The sequence below is a fragment of the Mustela putorius genome, unplaced genomic scaffold, assembly GCF_011764305.1.
Source record: "Mustela putorius furo isolate JIRA1106 unplaced genomic scaffold, ASM1176430v1.1 tig00001009_pilon_pilon_pilon, whole genome shotgun sequence".
Taxonomy (NCBI): Eukaryota; Metazoa; Chordata; class Mammalia; order Carnivora; family Mustelidae; genus Mustela; species Mustela putorius.
The window spans coordinates 2,150,779-2,165,738 of record NW_025421529.1 but is presented as its reverse complement, the minus strand read 5'-3'; the positions used below and the strand labels follow the sequence as shown (position 1 = coordinate 2,165,738).

The 14,960-nt window shown below is 39.7% G+C and overlaps 1 protein-coding gene across 1 annotated transcript; it reads left to right on the top strand.

The window, feature by feature from the left end:
• The first annotated feature begins 12,597 nt into the window (after positions 1 to 12,597).
• LOC101671859 (olfactory receptor 2W3) lies at positions 12,598 to 13,542 on the top strand. The gene has a single exon (XM_004782009.2). It carries the CDS (start codon positions 12,598 to 12,600, stop codon positions 13,540 to 13,542), a length of 945 nt encoding a protein of 314 aa, XP_004782066.2.
• Positions 13,543 to 14,960: the final 1,418 nt, after the last annotated feature.

Below are 14,960 nucleotides of genomic sequence, written 5' to 3'. Positions count from 1 at the left end.
ATATTTATAATATGTAAATATATTAGAAATAAGCATATAAATATATATTATATATAACATATATATAAAATGTATATTTATATCAAATATAATTATAAATTATACATTATTTGATAAAATATACATTTATATATAATATATATAAAACTTATATATATTATATTTGATAATATAATTATATTTGATAGAATATAGAATATAATTATATTTGATATAAATATACATTTATATAATATATATAAAACTTATATATATAAAACTTATATATGTTATATAAATGTATATTTATATCAAATATAATTATAAATTATATTTTACATATATAAATATACATTTATATAGATATATAATGATTATATACATATATTATGACATATATAAATATATATTCACACATGCTTTATAAATAAATTATATATGAATAATAAATATATATATTTAATTTTGTAAGAGATGATTTCTACAGCTCACGTGGAACTTGAACTCATTACCTGAGATCAGGAATCACATGCTCTTCTGGCTGAGCTGGACAGGCACCCACATAGATCATAATTTTAGAAATGGAGCAGACTTCCTAAGTCTTCCAAAGGGCGCTACCCATTTTCTTGATGAGGCTTTGTCCAAGTCAATGGAGCTTGTGTTAAAGATTTCTAGACATTCGTTATAATTTCTCATTCCTTTAAATCTCCTTTCATTCCAACTCTTATTAAGAAGAAGAAATATCATTTCTTTTTAGATATGGCAACACTTAAATTGGTGGAACATTTTAATCCACCACTAATGTCACTCCAGTATCAGATCCATAATTCTGTTTCTCCTCCTCTCTCAGTCTGCCTCTGCCTCTTTCCTTCTTTCTTGCTCCTGATTTTTTATTTATTGTTTTATCCATATGATTGATAATCTCTTTTCTTCTAGATTAACAGGTTCAGAAACATTTCTTTTTACTTTCAATTCTCCTATGACAATATTCATTTACTTTCTAAATCTTCATTAAACTGGACTAATTTCTAAGGTTTATGAAATCCATTCAACTGATTCCAATATAACTGATTATGACCCCAGATCCATCTAGGACTACAACTCTGTCCTTTATCTTTAGGGACATTTTTTATTTTAGAGTAGAAATTTCTCAGAATTCTGATTCAGCTCATTCTTTTACTTGGCCATTTATCAGTGGCAAGACCTCAAACAAATAAACCCTTTGTCTTTAGATCTGAGCAACTTAATATGGTTCCTATAAGGGAAATAATAATAAGGACCTTTCAATGCTCTGGCAAATACTTACGATCATGATTGATATGACTGTTCTTAATTAGACTTATCTACTTAAATACAAGATAAAGATGATGATGGTGAATGGATAATAATATTTGACTTATTTTTTTAATTAATTTGTTTATTTTCAGAAAAGCAGTATTCATTATTTTTTCACCACACCCAGTGCTCCATGCAATCCGTACCCTCTATAATACCCACCACCTGGTACCCCAACCTCCCACCCCACGCCACTTCAAACCCCTCAGATTGTTTTTCAGAGTCCATAGTCTCTCATGATTCACCTCCCCTTCCAATTTACCCCAACTCCCTTCTCCTCTCTAACTCCCCATGTCCTCCATGCTATTTATTATGCTCCACAAATAAGTGAAACCATATGATAATTGACTCTCTCTGCTTGACTTATTTCACTCAGCATAATCTCTTCCAGTCCCGTCCATGTTGCTACAAAAGTTGGATATTCATCCTTTCTGATGGAGGAATAATACTCCATAGTGTATATGGACCACATCTTCCCTATCCATTCGTCCGTTGAAGGGCATCTTGGTTATTTCCATAGTTTGGTGACCATGGCCATTGCTGCTATAAACATTGGGGTACAGATGGCCCTTCTTTTCATGACATCTGTATCTTTGGGATAAATACCCAGGAGTGCAATTGCAGGGTCATAGGGAAGCTCTATTTTTAATTTCTTGAGGAATCTTCACACTGTTTTCCAAAGAGGCTGCACCAACTTGCATTCCCACCAACAGTGGAAGAGGGTTCCCCTTTCTCCACATCCTCTCCAACACATGTTGTTTCCTGTTTGACTTATTTTAAAGTGTACTCTTCTTCCTAAAAAAAAAAAATAAAAAAATTAAGTCATTGAGGGCTAACTTTGCTGCTATGTTTCTATACATCTCTGTCTAATAATTGCCAGACAGGGGGTAAAATACTTCAATGCTAAATCTTTAAGTACCATACAGTTGTTAATTAATGGGAAATTTTAGTTAACATGACTTTGATAATAATCTGCCAACATTTTAATCCACCACTTTAACTCCACCTTGAACTTTAACATATTTTTCTCTTCCTAAATGATCTCTTTGACTAAAATCTTTCATTTACTTTCCAATAACATCATTAACATAGTTTTCTTCCTAGAGTTTTCAAACATTTTTCTTTGTCTTGACAGTCCTTTTACATTTGGAGGGCTATCCTAAAGTATAATAATTTTAATGGACCAATCTCATAAACTCTATTTCCAGATGGCTCTACATACTTTATTGATGAGTCCTTGTATTAAACAGATTTCTGTGCATTCATGTGTGATGCATTCTGTTTGATCATAAGCAAGCAAGTCCTCTCTTCATCTCTCTTCTCCAGATGGAGGTAATACTAATGTATTATTTATGCCTCCTGTTGATATTTTATAGACCACACATACCTGAGGCCTCTTCCATGCATGGTCTAAGTGGAGAAGAGGCTCATGCCCTGGGTTTCCATTCACACTTCCCCATCCTCAGGGATTAACCAGGAGCTGGCAATTTATCAAGCATAACACCTACCCATATCGTTGTAATGCGAGGGGTCCATGAGAGGAGGCCATACAGAGAACATACCCTCAGAGAAGTAGGGACCCTTGTCTATGGGCTTCAAGAGGGACATAGTCGCTGCTCTGAAAGCATGTTTCCCCAGGAGGTCCCACCCATCCACTGGAGCTCAACACACAGAAGGACTCCATGGCACACTCTCAGACCTTCCACCATGTCCAAGGCATGAACAGAGAATGATAGTTCCTAGACAAAGTTAACATAGGGCACCTGGGTGGCTCAGTGGGTCAAGCCTCTGCCTTCAGCTTAGGTCATAATCTCAGGGTCCTGGAGTGGAGCCCCACATCGAGCTCTCTGCTCAGCAGGGAGCCTGCTTCCCCCTCTCTGTCTGCCTGCCTCTCTGCCTACTTGTGATCTCTCTCTCTCTGTCAAATGACAGAGATATATTAAAAAAAAAAAAAAACTACACAGTCTGAACCACCTCGGGATCTACTCAGAGCCCACTCTCCCCATCCTTTTTACTAGGCCCAATGGAGGATTTTTCACCCCAATATTACACTTAATGATTTCTAGATGCATTCTACTATATTGTTATCTTATTTAATGGGTTTGCTTTTGTTTGTTTGTTTTGCCTTTTCTTGGTAGAATGTGAGCTCTCTGACGGAAGGGATCTTTGTCTATTGATAACAATATTTTCTACATATCTCAAGCCCCTCAAATACTATTGGTTTGAATGTAGTTATCACTTAATGCATATTTGTTGAATAAATGCATTATTGACTTTCACGGGACAGAATTTAATGGTCTAAAAGTGTTTTTCAGAATGTTATATATTATTATTATTGTCATTATCATCACTATTATTTATAACTGCACAACCACTGAGCAATGACATTCTCAATGCATAGAATCAATTTTTGGGTATAGAGAAACTTGATTAGAAGGGTCAGTTGGAGCTAGTAGTTTCCAAAATGGCAGGGAGTAGGGGGACCCTGAACTTGCCCTGTCCTCTGAATACAACCTTCAACTATTTTGAACAACTAGGAAGAAGATCAGAGGAGTAGAGAAACAATGTGCACATTCAGAATGACTGAATTTGGCAGGAGGAAGGTTCAGAGCCATGAACTGGGGGACAGGAAGCTGTGGGTCTGGGAATGGAAGGAAGCTGGGTTCATGGAGCCAAGCCAGGAAGAGGGAGAACATGGGAAAGACTGCCCTGGTCTGTGACTCTGAGTACATCCTGGCGAGCAGATCCCTGGGTTGCTCAGGGGGAGATCTCTCCCCTTTCTGGGAGCTGAAGAGCATTGTTTGTCTTCTCTAGAGACCAGTAACAGCTGGGGAGGCATGGAGTGGAGCTCCATGGTGGGGTCAGAAGGGCATGCAGAGAGCCAGAAAACCTCTTACTTTTTGGTGTGAGCCAAAGCAGGCCTGAACCTCTGTGTGTGCTTGAAGAAGCTGATTTCTGGGACTAGCTAGGCACAGAGCAGAGAATGGAGTAGATCACCACTAGCCTGGACACTGCTTTGCTGTCTACCACACAGATTCAGGCCTCTGCAGCAGCTTTTCTGGGACACGGGGCAGGAGGGGACTGAGTCAGGGACACATGGCTGATACCCTGGCTGCAGGTTTTTGCTGAGTATTACAATGAACTCTGACCTCCGTGTGTGCACTGTGTGAAGACTTTTGGGGACTGGATTGTGCTGGGCAAGCCTGGAGCCTCCCCACTTGCAACAGCAGTGGGTAAACCCATATAACCAGGCTTTTTCAAACTTGGAGTTTTGGATCTTAGGCAATGGCCAGAGATAAATCAGCATGCACCAGAATTGTTTCCTGAAGACATGGTAGCTGTGGATAGAAGTATTGCTGTCTGGGCTGATTTATGTGTTTTTTTTTTTTTCCTCTCCTCCCCCACCCCATTCTCTTTCCTTCCTCCTTTCTTCTCTGAACAAAACAACTAGAAGGAGAAATTCACAACCGAAGAAAGAACCAGAGGTAATACTCCCTGCCATAGATTTAATCAATCAGGATGTAAGACGTTGGAGCTGGAATTCAGAACAATCTTTGTGAAGATAACAGTCTGGGGCTGAAAAAGGAACAAAAGAAACGGGAGAATCCCTCAGTGCAGAAATAATAGAACTAAGATATAATCATGCAGAAGTTAACAATGTCATTACTGAGATGAAGTGAAAAATGGAGGCCCTGACCACTAGGTTGAATGAGGTAGATGAGACAATCAGTGACATAGAAGACTAAATCGTGGAAATCATGGGAAGAGGTCTGTTTACGGATTAACAGAAGCCTGGCAAGTCGAAGACCAAAGCGGGTAATGTCCCTAAGTGTTGGGGGATGGCTTTTTTCAGGTGAGTTATGGAAGTAAGGCCATGATTCCAAGGTGTTAAGAAGGCACAGAATAAGGGGAAGAGGTAGGAGAGTCATATGCAGGATGGGGTGGAAGCAGGGAGTCCAAGACCCGGGTTAGTGGGGAGAGAGCACTCAGCAAATTTAGGGTGGTGATCTCAAGTCTGCATGTTTCCAAGGGCAGAGACATTGGGAACACTGGGATTCCTTAAACCTGTCTGCCCCTCAAGCACGTGGGTTTCCTGGGTTATGCTGGGGTCCAACACTGCTCCTCTTACACAGGAAAGGTGGTCTGATACAGAGAGGGTACAGTCCACCAACCTGCATGTCACACCTCTTACTTTATATGGGATATCCTCCTCATCCCCTGATTCTGTAGCTGTATGAATGCAGAAGCACCCAAACCATCCCTCTAATCCCCTTGCTGATTGACTCAAATGGGGCAGATGATTCTCTGATATCACGAGGCTGATTGCCTGGACTCAATTTCAATTTATTCACTTTATCATTATTAAAAAAAAATAAACTAGCTACCTGAAGTCATACTGGCTTCTCCAAAAGCTTTTAAAAACATGCTCATAGGCACATAATCTAATAAAATTAGGGGCTTATGATGCCTGCTTAATGTTCCTCTAGTTTTAACATGATGTAGTACAGATCAGTATATGCTGACATCCTCCCTTCAGGTCCAAAAACAAATAAATGAATGGAACGAATGACTTCACTCAATTACCTCCTTAAATCAACAACAAAATAGTTCTTAATCAATGCACCTGTGTCATTTTTTTACTATTTCTACTATTATTTATATTTCTTCCTATTTATTTACTATTATTATAATAAGTAATTATTTACTATTTCTACTACTTTTACTATTATTTATATTTCTTACTATTTACTTACTATTTATTATAATAAGTAATTATTTACTATTTACTACTATTTTTACTATTATTTACTAGATAATGCTGTCTTCTTATCATACATTACAGTTTTAGTAAAAAAAAAAGTCAAAATACTTTTGCTATATTTTCCATAGATTAAGGAGGAAAGAAAAAAAAAAGGAAGAATAAGTAGGAATAGATAAAGCATGATCCTATTCCAGGTTGTGTGGGACTGATTATGCCTCATTTGTTTTTTAGACACACAAAATTGGGAGCAACTTTGGGAAATTTGGGGATTGGGGGGAAATTGGGGGGCAATATTGATGGTAGCAAAGGGCCCATCAGTGTTTATGTTTAAAGAACAACACACTGAGTCCCCAGATTTAGTTACACGAAGGAATAAATCCCTTTTATATCAAGGGACAAATTCTCCTGGTCCTCATTTGAGTCTAGACCCTACAGGGGATTGAATAGTTCAATGTCATGCATGCCTACAGCACAGCTCCGTGCATGTACTAATGACCCCTGTGGGCTTACAGGTTCCCCAGAGCACTGGGCTGTTGATTAATCAGGACCACCATTAAAACCCCTCCCGTCTCTCCTCAGAACAGCCATCTGCACTGCCCTCCTGGCTCTCTGCACAAACATTGTGGTCCATTGCATTTATAGGGGTACGGCAAGCCCAGGAGAGGTGCCTTCCTTTCCTCCCATGTCTGGAATTACCCCTGCCTAGAACAGCCGTGTGAATGCACAGTCAGGGAGAGGACACTGCACAATCCCCTGGGACCCTCCACCTAGATCTGCACCTTCTGCTTGACTTTTAGTGACATCCAGTACATACAAGTAAAAATGGTGAGTATATCTCTGGATTTAGGGACTCCACTTATGAATCTGTACTTTTCTTTTGGTTTGTTAAAAAAAAAAAAAAAAAGGAGGAAAAGATGTATGGAATGAACCAAAGGAACAGAAAAGTAGGAAATGAGGAGCATTGTTCTTGCTGTTGGAAAGCTTATGGGTTATGGCCAACAGATCAAGACAAAAGCTGCACACAAACCCAGACTTCACAACTCATGTTCTTTAACTACAATAGGAAAAAAAAAAAAAAAAAAAAAAAAAAAAAAAAAAAAAAAAAAAAAAAAAAAAAAAAAAAAAACCATCTACCAAAGCAAAATCACTTTAAAGGATAACACGTGGTCACCTGAATGGCTCAGTCGGTTAAATGTCTGCCTTCGGCTCAGGTCATGATCCCAGATCTTGGAATCGAGCCCCGTATCAGGCTCCCTGCTTAGCAGAAAGCCTGCTTCTCCCTCTGCCCTTCACCCTGCTTGTGTTCCCTCTCTCACTAGCTCCCTCTCTCAAGTAAGTAAAAAATCTTTAAAAAAAAAAAAAAAAGGAAAGCAAGTAAAAGTGCTAACAAGGCAAAATATGAAGAAACAAACATGTGAGTTCCTTTTTTTTTTTTTTATGTTGGAATCAGTGTTAATAAGGAAGGCAGTCAGGAAAACTTGAGAAAACAAGATCTGAGATGTGGGTTTCCTTTTGAGAAAAAGAAAGAAAAGGAAATAATATTCCCAATTTCTTGGAGGGAGCTGGGGTGATGTCAGCCCTTGCCTGGAGATGGGCCTGCCCCATCCCCTCCTCAATACATCGATCGAATTCCTTATCATCCACCATTGGGGCCACAGTTCTTGTGAGTTTAAATGTCTTTAAGATTAAAAATACTTGTAAAACAAGCTAAACTTCTGGATCACATGGCCACCTGCCCTCCAGAACTGAAAGGCAGTAGGTTTCTTTGACTTGTGTTTGAAAGGTGGGTGTTTCTGCAGTAGGATGGTGCATTTAGGTGCAATGGCATTCCCAGAGTTCAACCAGCACCTATAGGGAGAAACATGTTATACCTTTCCATACCCTGCCAGAATACACACCCCAAAACACAAAAATCTGTTCTTTTGCAAAGCAATAATCTCAGTTCTGCAGGCACGAGGCTCTTTTAGCTCCAATTCCACACAAAACTAGGTCTGAAAAACCGAGTCATCAGTCACTAGGTTGATGTCCTGACCTTTCCACGAGTCGCCACCTGCATGGGTGGGGAGAGGTCAGGTCTTTCCAGTTAAGCATCTGATGCTGCCTTTCTTCTCCAGCTTTGAGCAATGGAGAGGATGTGCTTCCAGGGAGGGCAAAGTTGAAATGCCACATGAGGCAATTAATTGTCTATCCTTTGAGCTACTAAGTTGTGTCCATGTATGAAAGGTAAAATAACGGTATTGCCCAATCTCTCCAACACCAGGAAAGTGGTGGCAAATTTGCATGACACACAGTAAGATATGCTTTCTGCAGGGGCGGGTGTCCAATAAGGTCAAGTATGAAGACAGTCACAGTGGCTCTAGAGAGTCCTTCTAACATGTGAAACGTGTGTTGGGAGGTTGTTAATGCTGAGCTAGTGTGCTGAGAAGGATCTCCACACAAGGAAAAAAAATGATCACATTCTTTCCAAAGTTTGAATTTAAGGGAAAAAATAGGTGTGACTTCCCCAGAATCATTCAGAAAATGACTGTATTCCATGTTCTTCGTGAGACACCAGGTTCCCCCATGGAGAGAGCCTTTGCAAGCCGCAGGGCTCCTGCATCAGCCCTCCCAGAACTCCAGTGGTGGGACAAGGGACTCCCCTCATCCCAAACACAAGACAAGACAAGGAGCTGGGAGATGAGCTATGACATTAACGGTGTCTCCTCACTGTCTCCCACACCTTCCCCTAGGGTCTTTTTTACCTCCACGTGGGAGCTGTGGAAACAGTTCAGAAGGAGACTGGAATTCAAATTATCCTGAAAGGCAAACTCAGGCCCTTTCATTGTATTTGGATTATTTTGAGCTCCCCAGTCTTACTTTTCTGTTATTTCAGAGGATTCATAATTTTACGGTGAGAAGCTTGTGCAGCTGTTTGATGAAAAACACTGACATTATTAGAGTGATTGGAAATTTGTTTCAGTCTTATTTGCCTCCTTATTTTCTATCTTTCTTCCTACGTTTATGTCCTTTTTAGTTTGTTAATTAATGGAACAATGATTTCTGTAAAAAAGGAATGTCAAAGTTAAAAAGACATATTAACAGATTCAGGGGAAAAAATCATCCATAGGGGAATTTCCTGAATATCAAATCTCCTTTTCCTCTTGCTGTAAATATTTTATTTTATTTATGTGTATATATATATTTTTTTCATTCATTCATTCATTTATTAATTTTTACAATGTAAGAGCCCCTTTGGTTTTTGTTTTGTTTTGGTTTGTTTGTTTGTTTTCATATTCTTGGAAACAGTCCACAAAACAAAGAGACAACCCACAGAAATGGAGAAGATATTCACAAATGACACTAGAGTCAAAGGGCTGACATCCAAGATCTACATATATCCTTTTTGATTTCCCAATACATGATTATGTATTACTAATTAATAAAGAATAGATCATGTAAAAATCAAAGTCTTTAAAATCCATCACACTCAGGGTATCTGGGTGGCTCAGTGGGTTAAAGCCTCTGCCTTCGACTCAGGTCATGATCTCAGGGTCCTGGGATGGAGCCCTGCATCGGGCTTTCTGCTCAACAGGAAGCCTGCTTCCTCCTCTCTCTGCCTGCCTCTCTGCCTGCCTGTGATCTCTGTCTGTCAAATAAACAAATAAAATCTTTAAAAAAAAATCCATCACACTCTCTGGAAGTAGGCCTCTTTAACGGTTCAGGGTATGCTTTCAGATAGTGTTTCTATTTTAATATAATATATAGAGCGGTATTTTTTTAAGATTTATTTACTTATTTTAGAGAAAGAGAGGGAGTGCATGAATGGAGGAAGGGGTAAAGGAAGAGATAGACAGGGGGAGCGGACTAATTAATTTTAAATTTTATAGAAGATAGGTGTTTCTATTGTTAAAATGACATGGACAATGTCAACAATGTCCAGATAAAAATTTTTTTTAAAGATTTTTTATTTATTTGACAGAGATTACAAATAGGCAGAAAGGCAGGCAGAGAGAGAGGAGGAAGCAGGCTCCCCGCTGAGCAGAGAGCCCAATGCGGGACTCGATCCCAGGACCCTGAGATCATGACCTGAGCAGAAGGCAGCAGCTCAACCCACTGAGCCACCAGGCGCCCCCCAGATAAAAATTTTTAATTAATGATCTTTAACCTTCCAAAGATATTATCCCCATTTAATTCTTATCAAAATTTAATGGGCTTATTTCCCCATACTTTCCCAGCTCTGTATATAACACGTGTTCAAATACTAACCTATCTAAAAAGCAAATAACCTTATATTTATATTTTAAAACCTTAATGTTTCAAATCACAGTTTTGTAAATAACTTATTTTCTTGTGCACTGTTTCTTTAAGTCCTTACCTATTTCTCATTACATGTTTTCACTCCAGTTTCTTGAAAAAAATGGTAAACAAGGTACCCTGTCCATCATCATGTTGATTTCTTCTATTATTGTGATTATTTCTTAGGTGTTGTTAGTAGTAGTTCTTAAAGATTTTTTATAATATGCTATCAAATTGATTTGTATTTTGCCTCAGAGCTTTTGAGAATTGCAACTTGTTTTGTGAGAACTGACTAAATCCAAGATAATCAGGGGGAAAAAAAAGAGAACAACTGTCATTCTTCCTTATATACTAGCTGTTTGATTTAAATTTTTTTTGTGAAAGTAGTGAATTAGGGATCCACAGTGACCCCATTCAAATTCCTTGTCAGTGATCCTATTTTAATCATTGTATTTTGGGGGTGCCTGAGTGGCTTAGTGGGTTAAAGCCTCTGCTTTCAGCTCAGATCATCGTCTCAGAGTCCTGGGATCGAGCCCCGCATCAGGCTCTCTGCTCTCTCTCTACCTGCCTCTCTGCCTACTTGTGATGTCTCTTTCTGTCAAATAAATAAATGAAATCTTTAAAAAAATTATCATATTTCCAAAGTATGTCTGAATATACTTAAAGGTACTTTCCTCTCACTAGAAAAAATTTTTTTTTCTTCAGACCTTCCTTTTCTAGGGGCGCCTGGGTGGCTCAGTGGGTTAAGCCTCTGCTTTCAGGTCAGGTCATGATCCCAGGGTCCTGGGATCGAGCCCCACATCAAGCTCTCTGCTCAGCAGGGAGCCTGCTTTCCCCCTCTCTCTCTCTCTCTCTGTCTGCCTCTCTGCCTACTTGTGATCTCTGTCTGTCAAATAAATAAATAAAATCTTTTTTTAAAAAAAAGAAATTCCTTTTCTAGTCTCATGGGCTTATTTTGCCATTACCTGATCATATGAGACATAGCCTTTATGTCACATACATACAGATTTTCACACTGATTGACGTTCTTTCGTTATTTAAAAAACAATCTTAAAACTCACCTGTAAAATAAACAATGTTGTTTATTACTATTTTAGATTAGAAAACTCTGAAGAAGGTGAAGAACTTTCTGAGATCTCATAGTTGTGTCTTGTTGGCTAAGGGATTGTGAAGAGGGAGATTGGAGCTGTAGCCCAAGATTTTTTTATGTCTCTTCCTCGACACTAATCTGCAAGAGTTGTGGGTTAGGCTCTCCTTGGATTGTGATTCATTCTTGGTGTTTAAATGGGATCGATGTTTCTGCACATACATGTGAATTATTGCCTTCAAGTTTTATTGTCTGTTGGATAATGTGATATTTTTTTCCTCAAACACTATATAATGTTTTAAAAGAAAAAAATATACCCGTATTTCTTTCTTTTTAAAGATTTCACTTATTTGAGAGAGGAAGAGGACGTGTGTGAATGAGAGTGCATCGGGGGAGGGGTAGACGGCAAGGGAGAAATGGGGTCCCAGCTGAGCAGGAAACCCACACAGGGCGCAATCCCAGAACTCCAGCATCATGACCTGAGCCTAAGACAGACAGTTAACTGATGGAGCCACCCAGGCACCCCAGATACTCATTTCTTAAATACCATCCCCAGTTGAGAGAAGGAGAGAGGGAAGTGTGGGGGGGTGATTTTATGTGTATGTTGCTTTAGTAATATTCTATTGTTCCTACATTATTTATCTACTCAAAATCATCTCAGGAACATCACAATGAATGAGGTTTGTCTTTTGGATAAAGACTGGATAAAGTATTCCACATATAAGGGATAGTCTCCAAATACTATTAATTGGTTATTCTGGAGCTCCACTGGGTGCCTTTGAAGTTTGAGCAGGAGCTTAGGAAGTTGGCTTTTGAGAGGAATCAATGATTGGGCTGAAGCAGCATTTCCTTTCCTGTCATGGAATTAGAATCTGTTCCAGTAAAGGATGAAGATTCTAAATTCCATTTCCTGGATTCAAAATCAGCTCTGCTCCATTCTAGAATATGGTAATTTGCTGAACACATCTGTCTCTGTTTCCTCTTCTGTAAGTCATGGATAATAAGAAGGCCAATTCCATATCACTGATATTTGATATTAGGGCTTAAATAGCTAAATAAGTGTAAAAAGCATGAAGGAACATTTGAGTCATTGTAAGTGTTCTTCTCTAATAGGTGCTACTATTACTAGTATCAATATTCCTCCTCAGGTACAGTAGAGATGGATGGGACCAATGAGAGCACTCAGGGAAATTTCATTCTTTTGGGGTTTTCTGACCGCCCCTATCTGGAGAGGATCCTTTTTGTGGTCATCTTGATTGCATATCTCCTGACCCTTGTGGGCAACACCACCATCATCCTGGTGTCCTGGTTGGACCCCAAACTCCACACTCCCATGTACTTCTTCCTCACCCACCTATCCTTCCTGGACCTCAGTTTCACCACCAGTTCCATCCCTCAGCTGCTCTATAACCTGAATGGGCATGACAAGACCATCAGATACACAGGATGTGCCATCCAGCTCTTCCTGTTTCTCGGCCTGGGTGGTGTAGAATGCCTGCTCCTGGCGGTCATGGCATATGACCGGTTTGTTGCAGTCTGCAAGCCCCTTCACTACATGGTGATCATGAATCCAAAACTCTGCTTGGGCTTGGTATTGGTAGCCTGGGGCTGTGGGGTGGCCAACTCTTTGATCATGTCCCCAGTAACCCTGCGTTTACCCCGCTGTGGGCACCGCAGTGTGGACCACTTCCTGTGTGAAATGCCTGCTCTGATCCGGATGGCCTGTGTCAACACGGCTGCCATTGAGGGCACCGTCTTTGTCCTCGCAGTGGGTATTGTGCTGTCACCTCTGGTGTTCATCCTGGTGTCCTATGGCTACATTGTACGGGCCGTGGTGCACATCCAGTCATCCTCAGGGAGGCACAAAGCCGTCAACACCTGTGGCTCCCATCTCACCGTGGTCTCCCTTTTCTATGGAAACATAATCTACATGTACATGCAACCTGGAAACAGCTCTTCCCAGGACCAGGGAAAGTTCCTCACCCTCTTCTACAACATTGTCACACCACTCCTGAACCCTCTGATCTACACCCTCAGAAACAAGGAGGTGAAGGGGGCCCTGAGGAGGCTGCTGCTGGGCAACAGAGAGGTGGGGAAGGATTGAGAGTGAGTGGGAGACATGCATCTCCATCAGGTGGTCAGCTCCTTCAGAAGCCAGTGATGGCATCTCGAACCATTGAGTCAGACCTGCTTTTCACCTGTCCTTCAAAAATTACATAACTTTTCCTGTATTTCTACAACCATTTCAGTCCCAAATGTTTCAATGCACAACGCTTGGCATTCGAATACCGCCAAATGATCTATAAAGCAGGACTGAAGTACAGAGTGCTGAGTTGTTATATTTTTCACAACTTACACCAGAATGCCAAGTGGGAAACTACTTTTCTTAATCAGAATTTTGCCTTTTTCATCTATTTGTAACTTATTAATATTTTTAACTTATTAACAACTTGCTGGATATTTTAGTTAGAATGATCAGGAATAATAAGTTCTTTTAGGTGAAAACCATCAAACATGGGCTATTTTAACACATCGGGTATTTTTTCCCCAAATACCAAAGCCTTTCATCAAGTAAAGGTTTTTTGTTTTTGTTTTTGTTTTTGTTTTCTCCTACCCTTTGTCCCAAATCTTCAGCATTTCCATCAAATCTGGCTTAAGTTGTAGACAAATCAAGAAGTTAACTCATATAAATGACACATGAGTCATTTCAGTCTTTTTTTTAAAGATTTTATTTATTTATTTGATAGAGAGAGATCAGAAGCAGGCAGAGAGGTGGGCAGAGAGAGAGAGAGAGAAGGAAGCAGGCCCCCAGCTGAGCAGAGAGCCCAATGTGGGGCTCGATCCCAGGACCCTGCAATCATGACCCGAGCCGAAGGCAGCGGCCTAACCCACTGAGCCACCCAGGCGCCCCTGAGTCATTTCAGTCTTAATGCAGCACTGTTTTTCAGGTATGTTTTTATGTCATTAGTGAGAAAAACCTGATGTTTATTAAGGTCCTGCTGTGAGTCAGTTGCCCTTAAATCATATAGTCCTCTTGGCATTTGTCAGAAATGAGCATGATTTTCATTGTTTTTATGTTACCTATATGGTCTTTGAGGCTGCACATTAAATCACTCACTCATGAATAAATGAATGAAAGATTTACTCCAAGTTTCATCTGACTCCCAATCCCTGCTATCTCTCCTGCTACATTAATTTTTAAAGAGCAAAAATCCTTAGGCATTTAAGTAGTGTCAAAACCTTTTAGGTCTAGAAGAGCAGGATTTACTGTCATTGCTTGCATAATAGAGCACAGAGTGTGGGGAGGAAAAGGTTTTCCTGGACCCTTATCATGTCTGGACTGGTTGTGAAAATTAAACCAGCAAAGGTATGTTAATCAGAGAAAAGCATACAAATTTGTTTAATATAAGTTTACATGACATCGTAGACTTCATAAGGAGATAAAGGCCCTGAAGAATGATTGTTACACTAGATTTGATGAAGGGTGGACAACAATGGAGAAATATGATAGAACAAGTGGGG

Coding starts and splice junctions, on each gene's coding strand:
- LOC101671859 (XM_004782009.2), top strand. CDS start 12,598: ATGGATGGGACCAATGAGAGCACTCAGGGAAATTTCATTCTTTTGGGG.